General features: G+C 31.3%; 1 protein-coding gene across 1 annotated transcript; it reads right to left on the reverse strand.

The window, feature by feature from the left end:
• Window positions 1-5,447: 5,447 nt before the first annotated feature.
• Window positions 5,448-15,496, reverse strand: LOC144842362 (uncharacterized). The gene is made up of 12 exons (XM_078698815.1): window positions 15,344-15,496; window positions 14,849-15,097; window positions 14,132-14,317; window positions 13,605-13,760; window positions 13,237-13,518; window positions 12,679-12,759; window positions 12,021-12,237; window positions 8,154-8,279; window positions 7,568-7,741; window positions 7,202-7,477; window positions 6,555-6,878; window positions 5,448-5,734 (listed from the first exon to the last, which is right to left on the reverse strand). Exons 1-12 carry the CDS (start codon window positions 15,494-15,496, stop codon window positions 5,448-5,450), a joined length of 2,511 nt encoding a protein of 836 aa, XP_078554941.1.
• Between the last annotated feature and the right edge of the window lie 7,258 nt (window positions 15,497-22,754).

Consider the following 22,754-nt stretch of genomic DNA (forward strand, 5'->3'; position numbering starts at 1 on the left):
TTATTCATTTTTTTTTTTACATTTTTTAATTTAAAAATTATTAAAATACCTATCTACCTTTCTGTTATTGTTACTATTATAATATTTTTTGAGGCAGATTGATTTCAATAAAAAAAATTTAAAACAATTAATTTGACTTATACTGTACTATGTTAGTTCAGAAGATGAAGTGTGTGTGGGCAGAATCTGGTGTGTTGGAGGTTGGTGATGTGAGGTGTATTTTTGTCACTTTAAGTCCTAAATTAGATGTTTTCTGAAGAAAAGAAGTAAGAGGATAGGCTTTCAAACAACTTCAAGAAGATTCACACATAAATAATTACTTCCAAATAAAATAGTATGTAACAGTGTATATTACAGTACATTGAATAAACTCGAGCGGAAAAATAACACACATAAAAAAACATTCATTTTCTTGTCGAAAAGCGCCCTCTCTAGTTTTCTATTAATTTATTAATAATTATTATTAATTAATGAGTAATATAAACATATTTTTAAAATTTATTGCTTGAAGCTTATTCTACTCCTAACAAAGTTTCATACCTCCAAATTTCATCAACGTATTCAAAGCACTTCAATAAATATCACATTGAACATTAAAAATTAGGGTTATGATAGAATTTTGCTTAAAAACATATACAAAAAACATCGATAAAAAATATTTTTCGTATTCAAAAACATTTGATACTTGGTAGAAATGTTCAATATAGGTTGCTCCATCCATATTGCAAAAAATAAATAAATATCGAGCCATATCACTGATTTTTTAAATTTACGTTTTTACAAAATGTACACTTATGAAAGATCATACAACTCCAACGCATTTTTTAAACCTAATAACGATTTTGAAAAAACAACGAAAAAAAAACGTTCATGAATGAAATTTTGTTTCTGTGAATAGAGCAACCTATATTGAACATATTAAAAAAGTTTCAAATGTTTTTAAATTCGAAAAGTATTTTTTATCGATGTTTTTTGTATATGTTTTTAAGCAAAATTCTATCATAACCCTAATTTTTAATGTTCAATGTGATATTTATTGAAGTGCTTTGAATACGTTCATGAAATTTGGAGGTATGAAACTTTGTTATGAGTAGAATCAGCTTCAAGCATTAAATGTTAAAAATATGTTTATATTACTCATTAATTAATAATAATTATTAATAAATTAATAGAAAACTAGAGAGGGCGCTTTTCGACAAGAAAATGAATGTTTTTTTATGTGTGTTATTTTTCCGCTCGAGTTTATTCAACGTACTGTAATATAAACTGTTACATACTATTTTATTGGGAAGTAATTATTTCTGTGTGAATCTTCTTGAAGTTGTTTGAAAGCCTATCCGCTTACTTCTTTTCTTCAGAAAACATCTAATTTAGGTCTTAAAGTGACAAAAATACACCTCACATCACCAACACCCAACACACCAGATTCTGCCCACACACACTTCATCTCCTGAACTAACATAGTACAGTATAAGTCAAATTAATTGTTTTAAATTTTTTTTATTGAAATCAATCTGCCTCAAAAAATATTATAAGAGTAACAATAACAGAAAGGTAGATAGGTATTTTAATAATTTTTAAATTTAAAAATGTAAAAAAAAATGAATAAATGTTTATACATACATTATAAAAGTAATAAAATAACTACTATTTTAGTAATGCATACACAAGTACAGAATATCAGAAATCAATGAATTATGTGTCTAAATATGGCATTATTAGGCTAATTTGCTTTGAGAAAAACATTAATGCCATTGGCCTATACACAAATTCAATGCAATTAGACAAAATAGTTACATAAACAATTAATACTAATATTGGTAGGCATAAAATAATAGTGTATTATAAACTTTCCTTAAATATAAACAGTATAGGGCCTTACTAATTTATTTAATACATAATATATGAACTATATTACCACAAAATAAATATAAATGAATTTATAAGGACATGATGATTATCAAAAATAGTCAATATAATTTAATATTATGTTCATATTATTATAATTATTATATCATAAAGATTTTCAAAAACATAGTTTGGTAACATTTAGTTTCTGTTAGATATCAGACCTTTAATATTTGGAAATAACCTATAATAACTATAAAACATTCTTCTTTTCAACGCAGTATGCATATGTAGATACAGTACACCTATATTGTAAGAACACAATTTCAATAATTTCTTTGTTAGTTATCAACCTAGGGGTTAAGTTATTAGGAAAACATTGGTTTATTTTTTATATAAATTATATGTACAGAAATTCGTTTTTCTAGCCTCAGATCATTCCTGAAGTTAGACATAAATCACCCAAATTAGTATTAAGTAATGGATATTAGATGAAGTACAGTACAAATACATGTTTCAGGAAGATACTTTATGTTAAAGGATGATAATTAGTTTTTTAATTTTACCCCGGTGAAATTTATTCAATTACCAGGTTGAAGTATGGTGGAAGCACTATTATATAGCAGAATAATGTAGAACACAGTCAGTTCTAACAAGGTTAGAGGTGTGCCACAATTTGAGATAAGTGGAAACATGACTTTTTCAATAGTAAACTCATTACCAGCATTATAAATACAATTTTAAAAAGATGAGAATGCAAGTAAATATTAGATTCTTAGTCCTCATTATGCACAATGATTTTCTATCACATATTAAAATATAAAACAATCATATAGCCTTTAATGAATTTACATGGAGGTCTATCCAAATAAATTTAAATAAAAGGATCGTAATATGTCTTTGTCTCCAATTCGTGGAAAATGAAGTTAGGATTCCATCATTTCAACAATAAAAAATATTTAAAATATCCTGCCAGTTTGCGTTCAAGAGTACAACCTGCTTAGTTTTTAATACGAGTACTGCTTTCTCTACACATAACTTTTCTGCAAAAAAAAAAAATCTCTGTAAATATGTATTTTAATTACTGTAATAATCTAGGCGTAGATTATGTTGACCGGGCCAGTGAGAGGACGATCGACTGTACAGTACTACCATAAGTCCTCTAGGTGGATACAACTTATTTCTTGTCTACAAAGTGTACAGTAGTATGCTAATAGTACTATTATTAGATTAGGTAGTTGGAGTAGTTTGGATATCTATTTATAAGAGAGTACTTTATATTTATAGATATAATACCAATAGGTACCATGTATTGGGATGCAATTCAACAGTTATGAATAAAAAAAACTCTGTATGCTTTTTTCTAGCTGTGAAATATAAAATTGTTAATTGAAAAAGAAAATTTAGGGTGATCATTCCAGTATTTACAGTCTAAATTTGAACGTTATGCAACAATAGGCATAAACAATTTTTAAATTAACAGGTATAAAAGCAAATTGGAAGCCCTACGTACTCTGTACGTTGGAGGAAATAAGCATAAGAGCAAATAAAGCCAAACCGTATAATATATAATAATAATATATGCAATGGCAATTACTATGTATACAATATTACAGTTAAATTCATATATTATTTTATTATGATAAGGAAATCGTGAAAGTACGTTGTTTGTTTTACTTTTGTATTTTTGGCGGCGATTGCCTTCCATAAATCTGTTTTAGAATGAGGAAAAGCCGTCCCAATCCAGATTTGAACCCAGCTATCAATAAAGCTATAAACAGAATAGACTATTATTGTAGCCGGACTTTAGCGTAGACCTACTCGAGGCCTAGTACGATTAGCTAGAAGGGTACAGGTCAACCCGTACCCAAATTTTGGTTTACTCGTACCCAACACTTTGGCTCACTCGTACCCATCATGGGCTGGCTCGTACTAATCATGGGCTGGCCCGTACCTATGTTTAATGGCGAATGCTATTAAAAGTATATTTATATTACCATGGAGTAAATCCATGATATTACATACGAATTGGTTTGGGTACGGGTTAGCCCAAGTGGGTACGAGTTGACCAATGATTTGGGTACGAGTTAGCCAAGTTGGGTTGGCATGGGTACGGGTTGACCAGCACCCTAGCTAGAATACAGATACGGGTCAACCCGTACAAATGCCAACCCGTACCCATCATGGATGGGCTAGAATACTACTTACAGGTTAGGTTAGCCTAGCTGGGCTAACCCACCTCACCTCTCACATTTCCTGAAAAATAGGCCGAAAACGCGACCGAAATTACTGGAGCCTAGGCCTACCTACTTAATTTAAAATTAACTCTAGGCCTAGGCTAGCTAGGCCTAAATAATAGTGATCCATAGTAGGCTAACACCTCTGGCTCTACGAGGCCTTTTTATGCTCATAGGATATGATAGGATAGCTTTTTTTTGGCATACCCAATGTAGGCCTATGCCTATCTAGGCCAGATTTCCCATTCTCGCAGGACTATAGCCTATGCTCTAGTAGGTGTACCCTGTCGATTGGTAACGGGACGATTCGGCCCTGAGACGATTCGGCCCGGGACGATTCGGCCCTGGGACGATTCGGCCCGGGACTATTCGGCCCGGGACGATTCGGCCCTGAGACGATTCGGCACACTTACATTTATCGGCTTTGATATGCATTTTATAAGCAAAAATAAGCTTTTTCCCCAAACTTTATTTCCAGAGAGACTATGGGGTAGTACTACTAGGGATAAAGATGCAATAAAGCAAACATTTTGAAAACATTGTCGAAAATGATCAATTTTTAGTCACGCGAACGATGTAAACAAGTTACGCCCTCTGTTGGGCGCTTGGCGAATGCACGAAATAAACAAGGTTTTCGAAGTAATAAATTCATTATAAAATTACGTTTTTTTTAATAATATTATATATATTATATCAAAATGTCAATATCAATAAAATACGGATTGTTAAACACCTTTAAAAACTTGATAAATACCCACAAAAATGAATATGAATTTGGTCTGAGGTGAGACGTTTCGGCCCACAAAGTGGGATGTTTCGGCCCGAAAGTGGGCCGAATCGTCCCACCAAAAGTGGGCCGAATAGTCCCGGGCCGAATCGTCTCAGGGCCGAATCGTCCCTGAACCTGTCGATTCACCCCCTGGTCGACTCGTACATGCCAACTCGTACTTAACTCCCTAAACTCGTACCACCCAAATAATTGATTGATTTGACGCTAGTAGGCCTAGCCTAGCTACGATATTCATTATGCCCTGCTAAAAAGGTAGATGAGCTACTAAACTAATTACGTAATTCGTATAATCAATAACAATAATTGACTAGCCTAGGCCTAGAAGACCTAAAAGCGGCGGAAAACACCTAGATCCATGCATGGCAATACGATAAACCTGCTACTAATACTATTCTGGTTGCCGAGTGGATTTTATATTGAATACATATTATAACGTTACAAATTGTCTATAGATATGAACCTAATGACAGCGATATCGTGTATTAAAAGTACTTAATACAGTCAGACAGGTCTCTGGCAGACTGTCGACAGTCTTCCACACTGAGTGTACTAACAGCTACAGAATCGGGTGTCTATTGTAGGTTTTCAATAGACACTTTAAACTGTTTCAGTAATTCTACAATATCCATTCTCTCAACTGCCATCAAGGCTTTTATTACTTCCTCTCGTTGGTTCACATCTCTTCCTTGCTTACATCGCCATTGTACCAGTGATTCCATCGTTGCTTCTACAGTCTGCGCTGAAAACCTTCTCTCAGTTTGTGATAGCTCAACATCAGCAATACCAAGATGCCTACAGAAATTCTTCCAATCTGTCATCTTCTCAGAAATTATCAGGAAGTCCAAGTCTGTTAAGCATCCTGTAAAAACACATTTAATTGTCTTCATTAAAATAAAATACATTTGGTTGTTATTCTTCAAACATTGAGGTGCTGAAATTAAGCAACATTTCTGGAATATAACATTCTATTGGTAGGCTTATTGGCAGTAAGAATTTGTTTTTTCCCATCAGGAAAAAAGGCAGAAATCATGAATAATGCATGAGCCTAATTACTAATTATTTTCTTATTATTGTATTCTTAGAATTACAAGATAGCTAACCTATTTCCTAAATACAAGAGAACTTAACGCTCGAAAATATACAAAATTTGTATACGTCCTTACGTAAAATACATGCATAATCCTATCACAACATAAGTTACATAAATATTTGATTTTCTCCAAAAACATAATGGGTCAATATTGGATGTAGTTTACTGATTGAAGGCATCTGTATGGCCAGTAAAAATACACTTGTTTTATTGGTGATGAATGGGAAGAAAGGGACCATTCTCTTTTATGTTTTTTCAGATGCGTGTTCATTTTCGACACAGTTTTTTTTGTTTGTTATCTAGGCAAATTTCCAAGGATAACCATAAGTGAATTCAATCACCAACCTTCTTAAAGGTGGCAATCCCATTCACAAGACAAACATATACACAAGATGCTCTACATAAACAAAGTCCTATTACAAATCTTTGCGAGTGGATTAGAAAAAATTGGTAGCAAGCTTAATCACGTTTAAACATTTCTTGTTTATCAAATAATTGCTGATGACAATAAAAAGTCAAATAGTGATTATTTCTACAGTAGTATCAAGTATACATATAACATTTGTTTTTAATAACAATCATTACCCACCTTGTCCTGATTGCTCTGTAAACACTGCAACTTCTAAACTGACGTCATCTTTGTATTCATATCTTGTACACAGGCTATCAGCTAAATCAACACGTCCCTGTTGTTTTAAAGCCTTGGTCATTGTAGGTAGTTGATGTGCTTCTGTATGTTGACAGCTATTTCTCCATTGGACCAATACTTCCATTATGGCATCTTCTACATGTTTGTTTTTGTCTGCAATTTTATTAACGTTGTCCCATTTGATTCCAAGTCGCACTGCTAGTCTTCTCCAACTTTGATGTAAATTGTCACAGATGAATAGGAGATCTTGATCATCAAAACAAGCTGTGAAATAATAAAAGCAATAAGTTATTGAGTTCTGTTTCAATTAAATTCAACTCCCTTTTCCATTCAATATTTTGTTTTGGAATCTCTCGTCCATAGAAAATAAACATAATTTTGTATCAATTAACAAATTTAAATAAAAATATGATTATCAGAATATATATTTTTTTAAGCATTCAGTACTATGAGCAAGATTTTATAACACACCTAAGACGATTCTTAATTTATTTTGAGAATTGCGAGTCATATTTGATTTAAATGTGCCATTGCTCTCTTAATGACATCAATGAGAGTGCAATGTTTTTATATGTGCACAAAAGTACCTGCAATGTCACCATATTTGTGAAACAGCAGATCAGCAAGATCATTACGACCATGTTGTCTTAGTGCAGTGCACAATACTTGTTGCTGATTAAGGTCACTACCAATGTTGCTCCTCCAATGTTTCAGCATCTTTGCTGTAGCTTTATCTGTCTGATTTTCATTATCAAAAATAGTATTCACTTTAGACCATGTAAGCCCCAAACGAACACCAAATCGTCTGCAGGAAAGATCCATCTCTCTGGACACTTTGTCAATAGTTAGGTCATCCACATAGTCTACATCAAAAAACAAAATTATGAATCAATTGTGCTTTACCCCTTCACAATAATAACTAAACATAATAATTATTTTATCATAAAATATACCTTTGTTATCCTTGACATCTGACATACTCCTTCGTTTACTAGATCCCTTAACTTTTGATTTTAGAGATGTTTTCCCCTTTGTCATTTTATAAGACTTGGCAACAGTATCATCATCATCAGTATCAGATTCTGGATCTATGTTCTTCTGTCTACCAGCTTCTTTTGATGTAGAAGCTACAATGACAATAAAACAACAAAATAGTGATAAAGTTAAACCAAGATGTACCATTGCTTGTTTTGTATTGTTATTTTATGTAGTATTACTCTTTTAGATATAATAATAAATTTGATTTAGCAAAGTTATTTATGAATGCATTAGTTCGGCAATTCAGGAATTTGATTTAAAATGATGATCTTCAAAAATATACACTAATGATAATTTCTGTATTAGCTGGACTGAACAGTTTTTCATTTATAATACTTTACCATCAACTTGTTGGCATATATTGCGCTGTATAGTGTTGATATTAATTTATATCTGTGAAAGTCAATTGCATTCAACTATCGCATGGTTTAAACATTAAAAACCTAGAATTGTAGTGTACGATGATGATGACAATCATTCATAATAAATCTTTTACTGCACCTTTATTATCCTTCACGTTACGAGTGATTCTTTGAAGTCTTGAAATGGAAGCTTGTGCATTGCTGTGACCATCACTGTCATAATCTAGAGCTATGCTTTGTTTTGTACTATCTCTCGATTCAGATGCTAAACAAAAATAAATCAAAAAGCAACATTTTACAAACTGTATAAACTAGAAGTGCATTTACAATAATACTGTTTTTTTTTAAATTCTGTGGATTATCATAAATGATGATGACACAGACTTATTATATAAATCTAAAAAAAGTTTACTTCAATCATTTTATGGCATTTTTATAATAGTTAAACCCTTTGCAAAAAAGCCGTATACGAACGTATACGATTTACTTACGTTTCGTATATGTTTCGTATAGGAAGTTTCGTATACGAAACGTATACGCCAATTCGGAAGTTCCTGCCCGCATAATAAACATATACGAACCGTATACGATCATTTATAAACAATTTCCTAATTATACGATCCGTATACGATCCGTATACGATACGACGCGTGTATACAAACTGCATCATATTACCAAGCGAAAAGGGACTGTCCCTCTTTTTACAAGACGACGATAGCATACGTTACGATGGCAGGAGCATCTTGACGGCAGTAATTAGTGTACAATTTGTTTGTTTTTTTTTTCAGTCGGTATATGTACATTAAATTCTCTATGATGATTTAGTTCATATTTTTCGCTAATGAAAAAAATTGGTGCTGTATTTTACAAGACGTTATTTTTCTATCAAGCATAAAAACCCACCCAGGCTGTTCCGTCTTGTTTATCCCCTCTGCTATTTCTTTACCTTTGGTACGTTCCATTAATAAGTGAATCATACAAAATGTGCTGTTATTAATTTGAAAGTGCTTTAATTAATAATAATGTACTTGGAAATAAATAAATAAATTTTAAATTGGGCCCGCAGTATATTAAATTTAAAACGAGTAAGTAAAATCCATAAATTACGATGTAATAAAAATGTAGAATACATGTGGCTCCCTATTATATATATGGAATGATCCAAATAAATTCGCCCAAAACGTGCCTGTGTTGTGTGTGCTGCATGTATACATGCATCACATGGATGGATCAGATTTCATTCATTTTCAATCATGTGTTGTTGTCCAACAGGATTTTTTTGCTACGGGTTTTAACTCGCCATAAAAAAAAAAAAGGGATGTAGGCCTAGTTACAGTGGGCCAAAGTAGATAGTAAATTCGATGACTTCTAGCTAGCTAGGCTATAGGCATATTGTAATTGTAATGTATAGATCGAACATGCAGTAACTAGCTACTGCAGCAGCTCTAGTAAACTAAGAGTAACTAGGCCTGGGAAAAATACGCCAAGGAAAAGAGTCTGTGGTACACTCATTGTGAAAATAAGCTAGCTAGCTTTCCCCTATATATTAGATTTGGTTATATTGTATTATTTTAATAACCTACTCTAGCTAGTAGTAAATCAACGACGGTGAAATCGATGCATTATGGATATCATCGTTGCAAAGTTAGGGGGTGCCAACAAAACATTCAACAGCCAAAAATACAAAAAAAGAAGCTCCGACGTTTTAAAGCATTTTACTATTTTAGGCATCAGAACTAATTGCTGTAAATTTCCTAGAGTTGTCACTGATGAATACAATTTAACATAACCTACTTTGGTACGTTCCATTAATAAGTGAATCATACAAAATGTGCTGTTATTAATTTGAAAGTGCTTTAATTAATAATAATGTACTTGGAAATAAATAAATAACTTTTAAATTGGGCCCGCAGTATATTAAATATACTGTAACTTAAAAAATCCAAATGATAAATTGTACGCGAACGTAAAACCAGATAAATGTTAAATACTTATTTTACATCTCCCTGGTAAACGCTGATAGGCCAAGCGGTATTTAATTATATTTTTATTTATTTAATTCGTAAATTTAAAAAAAATCGTTAATATAAATATGTGAACCTTTGTAACTTTTTGTTGTATATGCGCGGGCGCGAGATACTTAATAAGATAGGCTTTATTCATATCATATGTTGGAGTGGTAAACAACTATGAGCCTAGTTGCGAGGATACCGCCTCGTAACTACGTATTGACGTTTTACTATTGTATGTAATAAATTGTGTACAATATTAGTAGCTAATAGTTTTTTTGTGCCCCTCTGTACACACGGCTGCTGGATATTTGTTTATCATTTTAATGAATGTAGTACGTGTCTAACTCCAAATAAAGATATAACTAGAACACATTTTGAGAATTCAAAGTTTTGATCTTTTTCAAGAATCTGATAAACATGACTCATCTTTTTACATAATATACAGCATCAGCATGTACAATCTAATTTAATTATCACACAATTGAAAAGAAAGGACAAGGATTTCAAATAAACTGTTACAAATAAACAATTATGAATGAAATAGTTGGGGTATTGTTGGGTCCATGGGAAATCAACAATGTTTAGTAGACTTATTTAATTTGTTATTTACAGTTGAGAGTGGTTATTTTTTAAAGACATGTTTTATGATTTCTTAATCACCAAGCAGAAATACCGCTGAGATAAATGAAAGCAATTCAATCTGTTCGCTTAACCGGGAAAAAATTGAAATTCGATATACTGTATTTACTATAACCACTAATTTTGTTTTTTAATTTTTTTCTACGGAAGTGATCAACTTCATATTCAAAATCCGATTGTATTCATCGTTAAATAATAATTATTATTATTATATAATGTTAATGTACATATCAACACATCCCACTTCTGTTTTGGATCATGGTTTTCCTCTTCGGCATTATTTGCCAAAGTATTGTTACTCCATCTCGATGCTATACTACAACACATGTCGCGGAATAATATCGCTTAACATAAACGATGTAATTTGACCAGCCAAAGCTCGCACGTGGTGTGACGAATTGAGAAGATCGAACGACGCGACGTACCCGATGATATGCATGATTGGCCACCAGAGAGCCGAGTCGACCACGAGTTGCAACTGTAGGCAACCGAGCGACGCTCGGTCGTCGTCGGCGGCTGAATTTACTGACCTCTGTCATATTTTATAAAGGAAAACTGCAAACAACATCGTGAAAATGGCCCCTTGTCTTGTCCTTTCTAGGCCTACCTAGTAGTAGTATAACTGTTTAGCGTATTTTATTGACTTGCGAAAAACGTTGTTTGAATTTTATCGGTAGCCTATAGGCTATCTAATAAATAGAAATAAATATGGTCTTATGTCCTAGCTCCTACTACTACTATACTAATAATACTACTAGACTAGTGGCTGGTGCTAGCTAGGCCAGAGAGCCAGCCTACGTACGTATTTGTTGTAATGACAATTTAAATGTTTTATTTAGCTCTATTCTACTCATTACTACTATTATAATTTATAAAATGGCCTAGTTTGTTCGTAAATGATTCGTATACGTCCCGTATACGATATTCTTATCATGAATAAACAACGTATACGTTACGTATGCTAAACGTATACGACGCCAACTCTTTGTGGAGCAACAGAGTGGAAATAATGTAAACAGTGAAATCGTATACGATCCGTATACGTCGTATACGTTTTCAGCGTATACGGATCGTATACAGCTTTTTTGCAAAGGGAAAGATCGTAACTTCTTATAATGAAGTAACATACAATTAATATTCATTTTCATGAATGATGCAAATAAAATGTCTTATATCCATTAAATATACTTAAATAAATAAAGAATATATATTCTTTATTTTCAAAGTTGTTAACTTGAACTTTAACTCATTCATTTTGTTTGGGTTGAAAAAAAAGTTGTTTTTTTTTTACTTCATCCTAAAATTTTAACCTGTATCAGTGAAACTGATGGATAATACAAACACAAATCCTCTACCTTTTAGTACAATGTCTCCAAATAGATTACGGTAACGTTTAACTTCCATTCCTCTGCTTCCACATGGCAACACATCTTTGTCAAATTTGCGTATAACATGCATATGAGTATGTTCACCTTTCGAACCACACACACAAGGGATGTACATCTTTACTTTGACACCATGTGCATTCTTCTCACTCAAAAAGTGCAATTCTTTTTCAAGAAAAGTTAGTACCTAGAAAATAGAATAATTTGATTTAGTCGATTATATCTACCCACAAAAAAAGTAGTATTAGCTATTAAAAAAAAAAATTAGTAAATGGAGCAAAGAATGATAACATGTAAGCGTGTTTCAGAATCGGATCACCAAAACATATTGAAATACAAAATACATTAATATTTTACTTTACAAAATGTGTACTGTAATATTCAAAAGTTTTTATAAATGATCAAAAAAGTATTTACGCTTACAACTGAAATGCAACATATCCATTTTGTTTAGAATAGAAAAAAATAAAAGCTTGAAATATTTGAATATTTGCACTGCAGCCTTAAGTTGTCCATGTTTAAATAAATTAATTATTAATTATTGTTTATTGTTTAATTATCTTTAATTATCAACATTGGTAATACTCTACATATCCAACTCATAAATATTATTTTTACATTAACTTACCTTCTTACAGATGCTAGGTTTTGGATCATCATCTTCAGGAAGGCCAGCAGCATTCATGATGTCTGTTCTAACTATTGTTGTCTGCAATATCAAAATCAATGTTTGTTTTATTTTCATTTCATAATTGTTTCTCTTTAATTTTCATTAAAGCAATTGCCACTATAATCAATATATAATCTATATATAATATTATAACCATACAAGATGAATGATAATCACCTTTTAATGTAGATAATTGCTATATTTTCACCGATTTTCTGCCAACATGTTTCTGTTTATTTGTCTGTAATGCTATGTAATGCTTAGTGTGTTTTATTTATATTTATATTAATTTTTGTTCAAGTAAATGTTGTCTCTTTCCATTTTACTGTTATTACTGTTGTTATATCTATAATGGAAAATATAACTGAAAATCTGAAACTGATAATGTTTCTATTATAATTCTATCTGAGACTGATGTTTTCTCAGAGGTAATTAAACATTTAGAGTTATGTTCCTAAGATGATACTTTCTCAGGTTTAGTTTTTAGTCTTATAGCATCATTTTTATTAGGTTTACCTGAAACAAACGGCAATTGTTGATGGTAGCTACATTTAGAACCACAAAATGATGGCCATCAATATGCAGTTCTACATGCTCATAGGACAATGTAGGCTCAACATCTTCCATTTGAAATTCCTCGATAAATTTAGTTGTAACACGTTGGAAGAGATCATCTGGTAGGTAGCCATCAAAGTCATGAAATAGAGAAATAGCACGTTTCTCTTCATATTTAACAGCATTTGTATCATCACGTTGGGGCTTCAGGCGTGAAAGAACGTAGAACGTTCGTCCAACATTCTATAGAAACAAACATGGAACAAGAGTAGTAGATGGAATATATGAAAAAATAATTGAACTAAATATTTTAAATAAAATGTAAATACCTCTTTACTCCTTTTTTCACACATTAACCCAAAGGTTTGCATCAGAGACACAAAGAAGATAATCATCTCATCTGAATCATCCTTCCATATATGCCGCAACAGTTTTTCATCTAGTTTACCCCCATTTAAATTTCTCCAAAGCTGTTTCAAAGATGGCTAAAAAAATATAAAAGCACAAGTGTAATTTGTCAATGCAACAAAGTAATTACTGTTCTTCTGGTCAGTAAAACCTCTTCTTTGGGACAACCTTATTGAAACTTACTTGTGCAATGAATGAGGTTAACATCACAGCTAACATCTATTAAGGGGACACTTTGTTGGGTCTTCCCTTAATGGGAGTGCTACAGTAATACGTTTACAAGCATATATTTTAGTATTAGAATATAATAGAATTAATAAGATATAATTTCGTTCTCTGTGTGGCAGATATTAAATTTTTACAGCTAAATCCATCACACTGAAAAACAATGTTTACGTCTGATATTCACCAATAATTGACACCAATCAAAGAAGTGAAGTTTGCAAACCTGAATGCTGGGATCTATAACTGTGATGATTGTTTTAAACTTGTCAACTACTCCCATCAAATCTATAACAATTTTGTCTTTGAGGATCTTGTCATCTGGGTAGAACAAAATCTCACCGATGTCGTGCAAGTACTCAAGAAACTGTGTTCTGTCAGTTATCTTACAACTAGCAAGTAAATCATTAATCTAAAAGGCAAATAAATATTATAATGAAAAATGTAATGAAAACAAAAATGTTGATTAATTACAAACTGGTTTTCTGTTATCAATCGTTTCGTTAATGTTGAAAGGTTGTTTACAGTATATAGGACATAATAATTTATCATGCAAGGTAGATTTGAAATCTGAAAGTTTCCTAACCAACAGTAAACTCAAGGTTTACCACTTACTTACTTCAATAATTGTTATTGCCAAACAAAATGTTCATTTTGTTTTTGGCACAATTGGTACTAAAACAATTGCACCATTCCTGTTTGATAAACATTTTTTGAAGATTCACCATAAACAGTCAATTAACACAGACAGCATACTGTTACTGTTACTATCAATAACAAGTTTTTTTTTTCACTTTAACACCATTCGATGCAGCAATAAAAAAAACATGGTTTAATGCTTTAATGTGATTTAAGAATAAACAAATGTAATGGATGTTAAACACTTATTTATTAAAACACATTCATCAATCAATTTTTTTATATAAATGTATCATATTCTAACCTCAGATGTTGGTAGATATAGTTTGTCTTTTCGTAACTGTTGTATTTCCAGCAGTACTTGTAGCCATTTGATTGGCAAAGTAAGAATCATCATCTGGACTAATTTTTGTATTTGGAGAATGATTTTAGAAGCACCGCTCTTTTCAAATGAGACACTGTTTTCAATGGTAAAGAGCTCTCCTTGATACACCATGTCCTCAAATGGTTTTCCTTCCAGGGCTTTCCAAAGTATATTCTCTATTGCCTTTACCTAAATTAAATAACATCACATTGTAATTAAACGTATGTCAAGGGAAAATTATAATTATACCAATATAAGAATTCAAATTAAAAATGTGTGCAAAATCATAGATATTTGTATACCTTTTATTTGTTTTATTATAGACCTAACTGATGGAACATTATTATATGAAACTACATATTGTTTCCAATGAATCAATTACAATATACAATTTTGTAATGTTTAATGAAACAAAATGTGATAACATATATGTACCCTTTGTTGTCTTTCTTGTTCATTTTTACCAAGGCTCTCATAATGTGTACCAATCAGCATTATCTTGTTTTTCTGTCCTTTTCTTACGTTTACAAAAACTGAACGAATCCAAAACAGAATGATTTCAAGATTTGTCATTCGATGATCATACATTTTTCCCTAAATCAAAAAGAAAATGAACAACATTTACATTTTAAATTCTTAAACAGGTAGTTTGAAAAACATTGTGGCAAATTATCTTATTATTGTGGTAATTATAGCAGCACCAATTTATATAGAAAAACAACACTATCATGGAAATGGAAATAACAACAATCATATATCAGGCATCTGCTATTTGCACAGTTTTTGTTAAGGTAAAGGATAACATGAAAGAAACATTTTATTTATGTACAATTACATAGAACATTTGAAATTTGTAAAATATACTTACAGTTGTTGGATCACGAACTTTAGCTGGGGCATCAAGATCTTGATTCAGGTTAAATACCACACATACAACAGCATAAGACACCATGAATATCTATTAAAAATAATCATAATTGTCAATATTAAAAACCATTTATACACATGTGTCAGAATACTGGCACAACTGATCATTTGATACTTATTTTTTTCCTCACATACTGCATGTTCACCTTGGAAACATTTACAATCTTAATCATTGGTTTAATAAATAATGAATGTTTTATTACATTCTCTCTCCCCATCTCTCCCCTTGCTATCCATCTATGCTAATATTACATTATGGTAGACAATGAATACTATTTTATTTAAAATCTCCTAAAACTGGAGACCCTTCGGCTGGCAAAATATGTCTGGGTTTACAGAAATTGTGATATTCCAAATGTGTTTTTAAAGGTAAATAGAATTTGGAACTTTTTTGACCTCAAGTCTGGTTTTGGTTTCTGGTAATTAGAGACTAGAGACTGAGTTGACTGTATTCAATTAAATGAAGAATAAAATAATTTATAATATTGTAATAATAATAATTGTATTTTATAACTGATATACTGTTACCATATTAGATCAACATATGATAACATTTTTGTAATACCTTGGAAGTAGATTCTTACTACAAATCAAGTGAGTGTCAGGGCTGATATTGTAACAAGGCCAAAAGACAATTACTAGATTACTAGATCCTGATCCCAACACAACCTCAGAAGGAGGTATATGTATTAATAAGTACAAACTCTTCAGTAAGGTGTAAGTATATCTTTATTCTATGGTTCTCAAATTGAACTGTACAAAGTTATGGGTAAATGGTGATCAGTGATTGGCTATTCTATATGGCATGATAATATATTACTACCTCGGTAGTATTGTAACAGGAGGCATACTAAATTAAAGGCAAAACTAAGAAATTAGATAAATCAATACAATTTACCCGTTGTATCACATGGTATATAGGCTGCCCTCCAAAGTCCCAGATATTCATAACAAACTTGTTGCTATCCACTTTAGAGTCACCACCTTCTCTTACAGAACGAAGTTGGCTTTCAACTTTTTTCAAGAACCCTTTAGGAATTTGTGGTCTATCAAGTTTTTCTTCATACACTGGTTCTGTTGTGATAAAATAATAATACACAATACAACAGTTTAATTCAATGTTTAGTGATGAGTTTATTTGACCATATTGCACTGCAGTGTCATACAATATACAAATACTAGTATTAACTGTCAAAGTATCTTACAAGATAATAATATGTTCATTAGCAGACACATGATTATAATCAAATTTCCGCTCCTTAAATCATTTCAATATTTCTGATATCATTACTATGTATGAACAGCACAATCAAGCACATTTCAAAATAAACATTTACCCTCTTTTTGTGGGCTTGGCATTGGATTTGAACTTTTTGATGTTTCAGCAAATTTGGCTTCCTGTTTTGATGTTGATGCTCCTGTGGGGTTTTTCTCTTTCTCATGTCTACTTTCTGAAAAATGTTCTGATATAATTAAAGATGACGCTATCTCGTTGTAATAAGGAGCATAATAAATTAACATTTAATAATATCATGCTTTATAATCTAATTAACTTGACAAGAACAAAGTTTAACTAAATTTGAATTAACTTTAATTAAAGTCTTTTACCAGATTTGGTTTTCTCCTTTGATGGTCCTGCTATTGATGTGTATCCTTCTGTATGGCTTGGACTTTTCAACATTTGTTTAACTGTGACATCAGTGACAGCATCCTGATACATTTCTAAAGCTTTTTAATTACAACAATTGTAATAAAATCATATATATTACATTTTACACTGTTACATATTGGTTTTTAAAAAGCATTGAAACCATTTGAATGATGTTGTTGCAATAATTGATCCTCCTTGGTCAAAGTGGATAACAATTATATGATATTAAAATGGCAGTTTACTTATTTGGTTAAAAAAATACAAAAACACACTGTGACATGACAAAGCATGTCACAGGGTGAATTTTAAAACATCTATTTTTATTTTTTAACAGCAGCATGTATCTGAATAAAGTGAATACTTACAAATATCCTGTGTTGTTTCTTTCAACATTTCTTTGTTACTGGGATCTGGTGTACACACCGTTGTTTTAACCATTGCATCTGTTATTTTATGCACTGGATTAAACCTATGGCAAAATGACATTATATAATTCAGAAAAGAATGTTTGCATAATAATCTAGAGACACAAAATAATTTGATGGTATACTGCAATTACATTGTTTTTACGTTGCATTATAATCTTATTTTAAACCCTCAACATACCCAGAACACTAAAGGGCCAAATACTTTAATCAAACAACAATTTTAATAGTAAATGTTAATCAACTGTATTCTTACTCTTTACATTGTGATATTATTAAGATTATTTATGTTTAGATAACTTATAAAGATCCCAATAAAAATAAGATAGTTAAGGTTTGGCTATGTGTATGGGTGACCGGAATACAAGCTTTGCTTTGATGGTCACTCTCATCAATATTTTCAATGTATTTTGATATTATTTTATGATGAAATAATATTTAACTATGTTAAATGTCTTATTCTTGTAATTGATCCTACAGTAACAACTGTATGCAACAGTTTAAGTGGTTTAATGAAATAGTTTAAAAAAAATTAAACCACTTAAAAAAAACCAGTATGGTAACATCTATTATGCCACAATTTTACCATGGCTAATTTTTAAACATTACCAAACCTAAACTCAATATCACCATATTTTGAGGTTCACAATATCCTGTTGAAAACAAATTGAAAGCATCTGTTAATGTTTCTATCAGTAACTTTTCACTTATCCTTACAGACAGTATAGACCCTCAACAATGCGTGTTCACAGGAACTATGTGTGTACAGTTATATACCAATCAAACAAAAATACATCTACGCAATAAAATATATAGGACACTGTTCCCAACTGCAAGTAGCAAACAATCAATCAACAAAAATTGATACGATATAATATAATGTGCTTACTCTTTTCTTAAAAGAGAATTGATAGTAGAAGTTTTTCCAACATTCTCAAGTCCTACAAAAATAGTTCTTCCTTGATTAAACTCTGTTTGTCCTTCTTCAAGTGCATTTTGAAATGCTTTCACCGCATCAGGTCCGCTTGCCAATATCTCCTCTGGAACATGCATTTCTTAAAATAAACAAAATAAATTATTGTATAATTTCCTACTTTCATTTTTTCATGGAAATTCTAAAGATATTGGTATCTGAAATACATGCCTGTCATTGGCAGAAAATACAGTACCAACTCATTATTTCACTAGGCTAGTAAACAAGAAAACTGAGATCTAGAAAACTCAGATATATCCATTCTTAATCAGAGGGATTTAAAAAAATATTGTATACCTTTATAAAATATTTCATTGCAGTGTTATAGATTAGGGTTTGCATAATTTAATAATGCTTTGATTTAATTATTAAATTTACTATATTAGCTCAATATTATTGTTATTATTTATTTCATTTCATAATTTTATTTCTTAAATAATCCCAATTTGATTCTATTAATAAAATGTTAAAGAATATAATGTGATTTTGAGTAAAATTCTATAATCTGTTTTGAAGAAACTTGCATTAGTGAATAATAACAATCATTGGCTAAGAATTTACTTATATTGTTATTTATTTTACTTAAACAAATAAACAAGTAAAAACAATACAATGTGAAAATTACAAACTAAACCTATTTTAGATAATAAGTGGTTTTTCATTTAAGTTTTTGTGATATTACAGCTGGACATACCAATATTGTTTCAAGATTAGTTGTCAGCTGATTTACACATGTTTACAGCCTACCTACTTTGCTAAACTCACCTTTCAATATGTCAATTATCTCGGCTTTTTGACCTGTCCTTAATTCGTTGTCATATTTCCTACACGCATTTTCATTGTACAAATCTATTACAGATTTGCCATACTGTGTAAAAAATGAATATGTTATGTAAAAGAATACATTTTTTTTTTTTTTTACTATTTTTTTTTTACATTATTAATCAAAATAGGAATCGAGTCATACTGATACCGATTCTAATGTATTTTAAGAAAAAACAGAAGACCACGTCCTGTAATAATGTCTGCACGTTTTGTTACATCTTCTAATTTGGTATATAAAATATAATTTTCAATCGATTATACAAATTATTATTTTTAATATTGTAAATTAGGGCCTATTGTTATTGTTTTTATATTCGTAATTTATTTGCATTAATTATTACATTAGGCCTACATATAACAAAAACTGTATACACAATTTAACAAAAACAAATTGTCAATTTACTATTACGTAACGTTATCTGATTTAACATTAAACCAACCTTATCTTCTTTTGAAACGTAAGATTTACCAGAACATTCCTTCATTAGATACACAATGATGGCTCTGTGTTCGTTGTACGTGAGATCTTGTGTGACACATACATGCAGAAGTGTGCGTTTATTCTAGTAAATAATATATTATATTTTTTATAAAATACCATTTTGATTTATGTTAATTATTAAAATTAGTAACTTGTATCTTCGTCACAAGAATAACACACATATGACGTCAGATATTTGTCGTTTCGATTTCCTCCGATTGTGAACGCAGTGGGTTTTCAGCAGGAATTGAAAAGTGTAGATCTTTCTATAGATATTTATATTCATAATTTTTACATGATTAATGGTGAAGGACCCCATCACCTGTCTACAAAATGTACTACTTTCTGTTCACACAACTTTAGGCTTTCTGTTTTTTAAATTCACTATTAGATCACGATCCATATATGGCTACTTATGCCTGGTGTAGAGTACCTATTGAGAAGACACGTGATGTTCTTGTATTGTACTGACATAGCGATTGGAGTGAGTCTGATTAATTATGTACCTATAGTTGTGTTATGGATATATCACGCTGTTTTCTTATGTACGGAAGGCCCTGTAGCGCCCACTAATGTAACAATCAGCCACTAGTGGTTAATTTTTGTTACGTGAGTGGTTAATGTTACGTTAGGTGTTGATTTTTGTTACGTTAGTGGTTGATTGTTACGTTAGTGGTTAATGTTATATTAGTTGTTGATTGTTACGTAGTGGGTGATACAGGACATAGATGGTTAAAGTTTGCACAATACACAACCACACAGTTTTATTTGTATTTTGTGTGTACTAATAAAAGTGGTAACACGTGCGATCCATCGTGACCGAGCAAAGTTGTGAGCAAACAGTAAAGTAGAATAACGTCTAATGGAGTTCATCACAAAATCAAAAGTTAATACAGATGATAACGAATGATTACGAAAACAGAAACCTCGAAAACAGTCACGAGAGACCCGAAACCCAGGGTCTCTGTTTCGAGATTTGTTGAAAACATAGACCCCAACACAATCTTCTCATTATTAGGCTATATAAGGTTTTCGATATTTCCCGAATACAAAGACCCAGACTCAAAACGTATCAATACTATGTTATAGGGGTATGTTGAACCCACAAATTACTCACAGTACATACATCACATTTTATATTCAATCTAATGATGTTTTTGAAGTACCGATAATAGGACTTTATACCGATGACATTGTTAATTGGTTCATTTCTTTACCTTAAATGGTGGTACATCTTCTAGATCGAGAAAACTATAAAGAAAGTCTATATACCCATTACGTAGAATTAGCGTTAAATAATGACGGAAGAAACAACTTTTAATTTATTCGGTGTTTGTTAGAAAGAAAGAGGCAGACAGAGTTAAAGAAAAAGAATCAATGAAACGCGCGTTTTTTAACGCGAATTCAAGTGGCTTTTCCTACTATACAAATGCGATCAGGGAGAATGCAGTGATTGTTTAAATAAAATATGAAATAGCTATATCAACAGCTATACCTTTCTATTTATTTGATTTCACAACAATTAAAAACATAGTCCAAAATCGTTACGGGCGTTCTTACAGTAAATATTTACTGGAAATAATATCGCATTAGTCGATGTCTTCAGCCGTGTTTTATACAGTATTCTATAATTTTAGGATGAAGTTTGCTGTTAGAAAAGCGACACTGATGCAGCTGTTTATGGCATGATAGTAAACACGCATATATTAGGCTTGATTTACAACTTTCGTTATTAACTTATTTTGTGTTAACTTCAATGAAACATCTATGAGTCTTTTCAAGCTTCTCTTACATTCGTTACAATATACTTCTCACTTCGTGGATACAATATTTAGATTGTATAGTTTAATAGAACGGCTTCAGATTGAGATAGGTGCCACCCGGAAAGGACAATAATGACTCAATGTTTTCTTGGGTCCTTATGTGTATGAACAGAAAGGTTGCAGGAAAACGCACATTTTGGGGTGGGTTGGCGTGATAATCCAAAATTGCCACCAAATAGTCAAATGTTAACAAAAAATACATTGTTGTCAGTAAGTATTGTCTTGAAACAGAAATGAGACCATTGGTATGATCACATACCCTCTGTGAACTATCATCACGCATATTTGTATAATGATACCATGCTTTAAATTTAGTAGTGACCACCATTTAATCAAAATTAAATCGAAGTGGTTTGAAATGACACATAAGACACTAAATACTATTGTGTGAATGACTTACGTGGTTCAAATGATTTACGTCTGCTCCAACTTTGATGAGATACATACATGTACGCACGTGACCAAAACCAGCAGCAAGTATAAGAGGTGTATTCCCGTCCTGAAAAAAAAATTAAAGTACTTTATACAAAATATAATAGGTTGCTGATAGAAGATGCGATACTTGGAGTATGCCTAATGCACATTTATAAACTACTTGTACAATGATAGTAAACCTTCGCACACAAGTCGCAGATAATTGACATAATGAGTATATTTTAGTCTTATACTTTTGACTCTATTTTGGTTTCGCTATTCGTGTACCAGGAATACGGTAGTATATAAAAATAATTAAATAAATAA

The sequence above is a fragment of the Antedon bifida genome, chromosome 5 (assembly GCF_963402885.1).
Source record: "Antedon bifida chromosome 5, ecAntBifi1.1, whole genome shotgun sequence".
Lineage (NCBI taxonomy): Eukaryota > Metazoa > Echinodermata > Crinoidea > Comatulida > Antedonidae > Antedon > Antedon bifida.

Bases quoted from the DNA above. Each gene is read 5' to 3' on its own strand.
- LOC144842362 (XM_078698815.1), bottom strand. From the start codon at position 15,496: ATGTATGATCATCGAATGACAAATCTTGAAATCATTCTGTTTTGGATT. The intron at 14,318-14,848 runs GTTAGAATATGA...TTTGCCTTTTAG, and splicing joins TATATCTACCAACATCTGAG to ATTAATGATTTACTTGCTAG. The intron at 13,519-13,604 runs GTATTTACATTT...TTGTTTCTATAG, and splicing joins GTGAAAAAAGGAGTAAAGAG to AATGTTGGACGAACGTTCTA.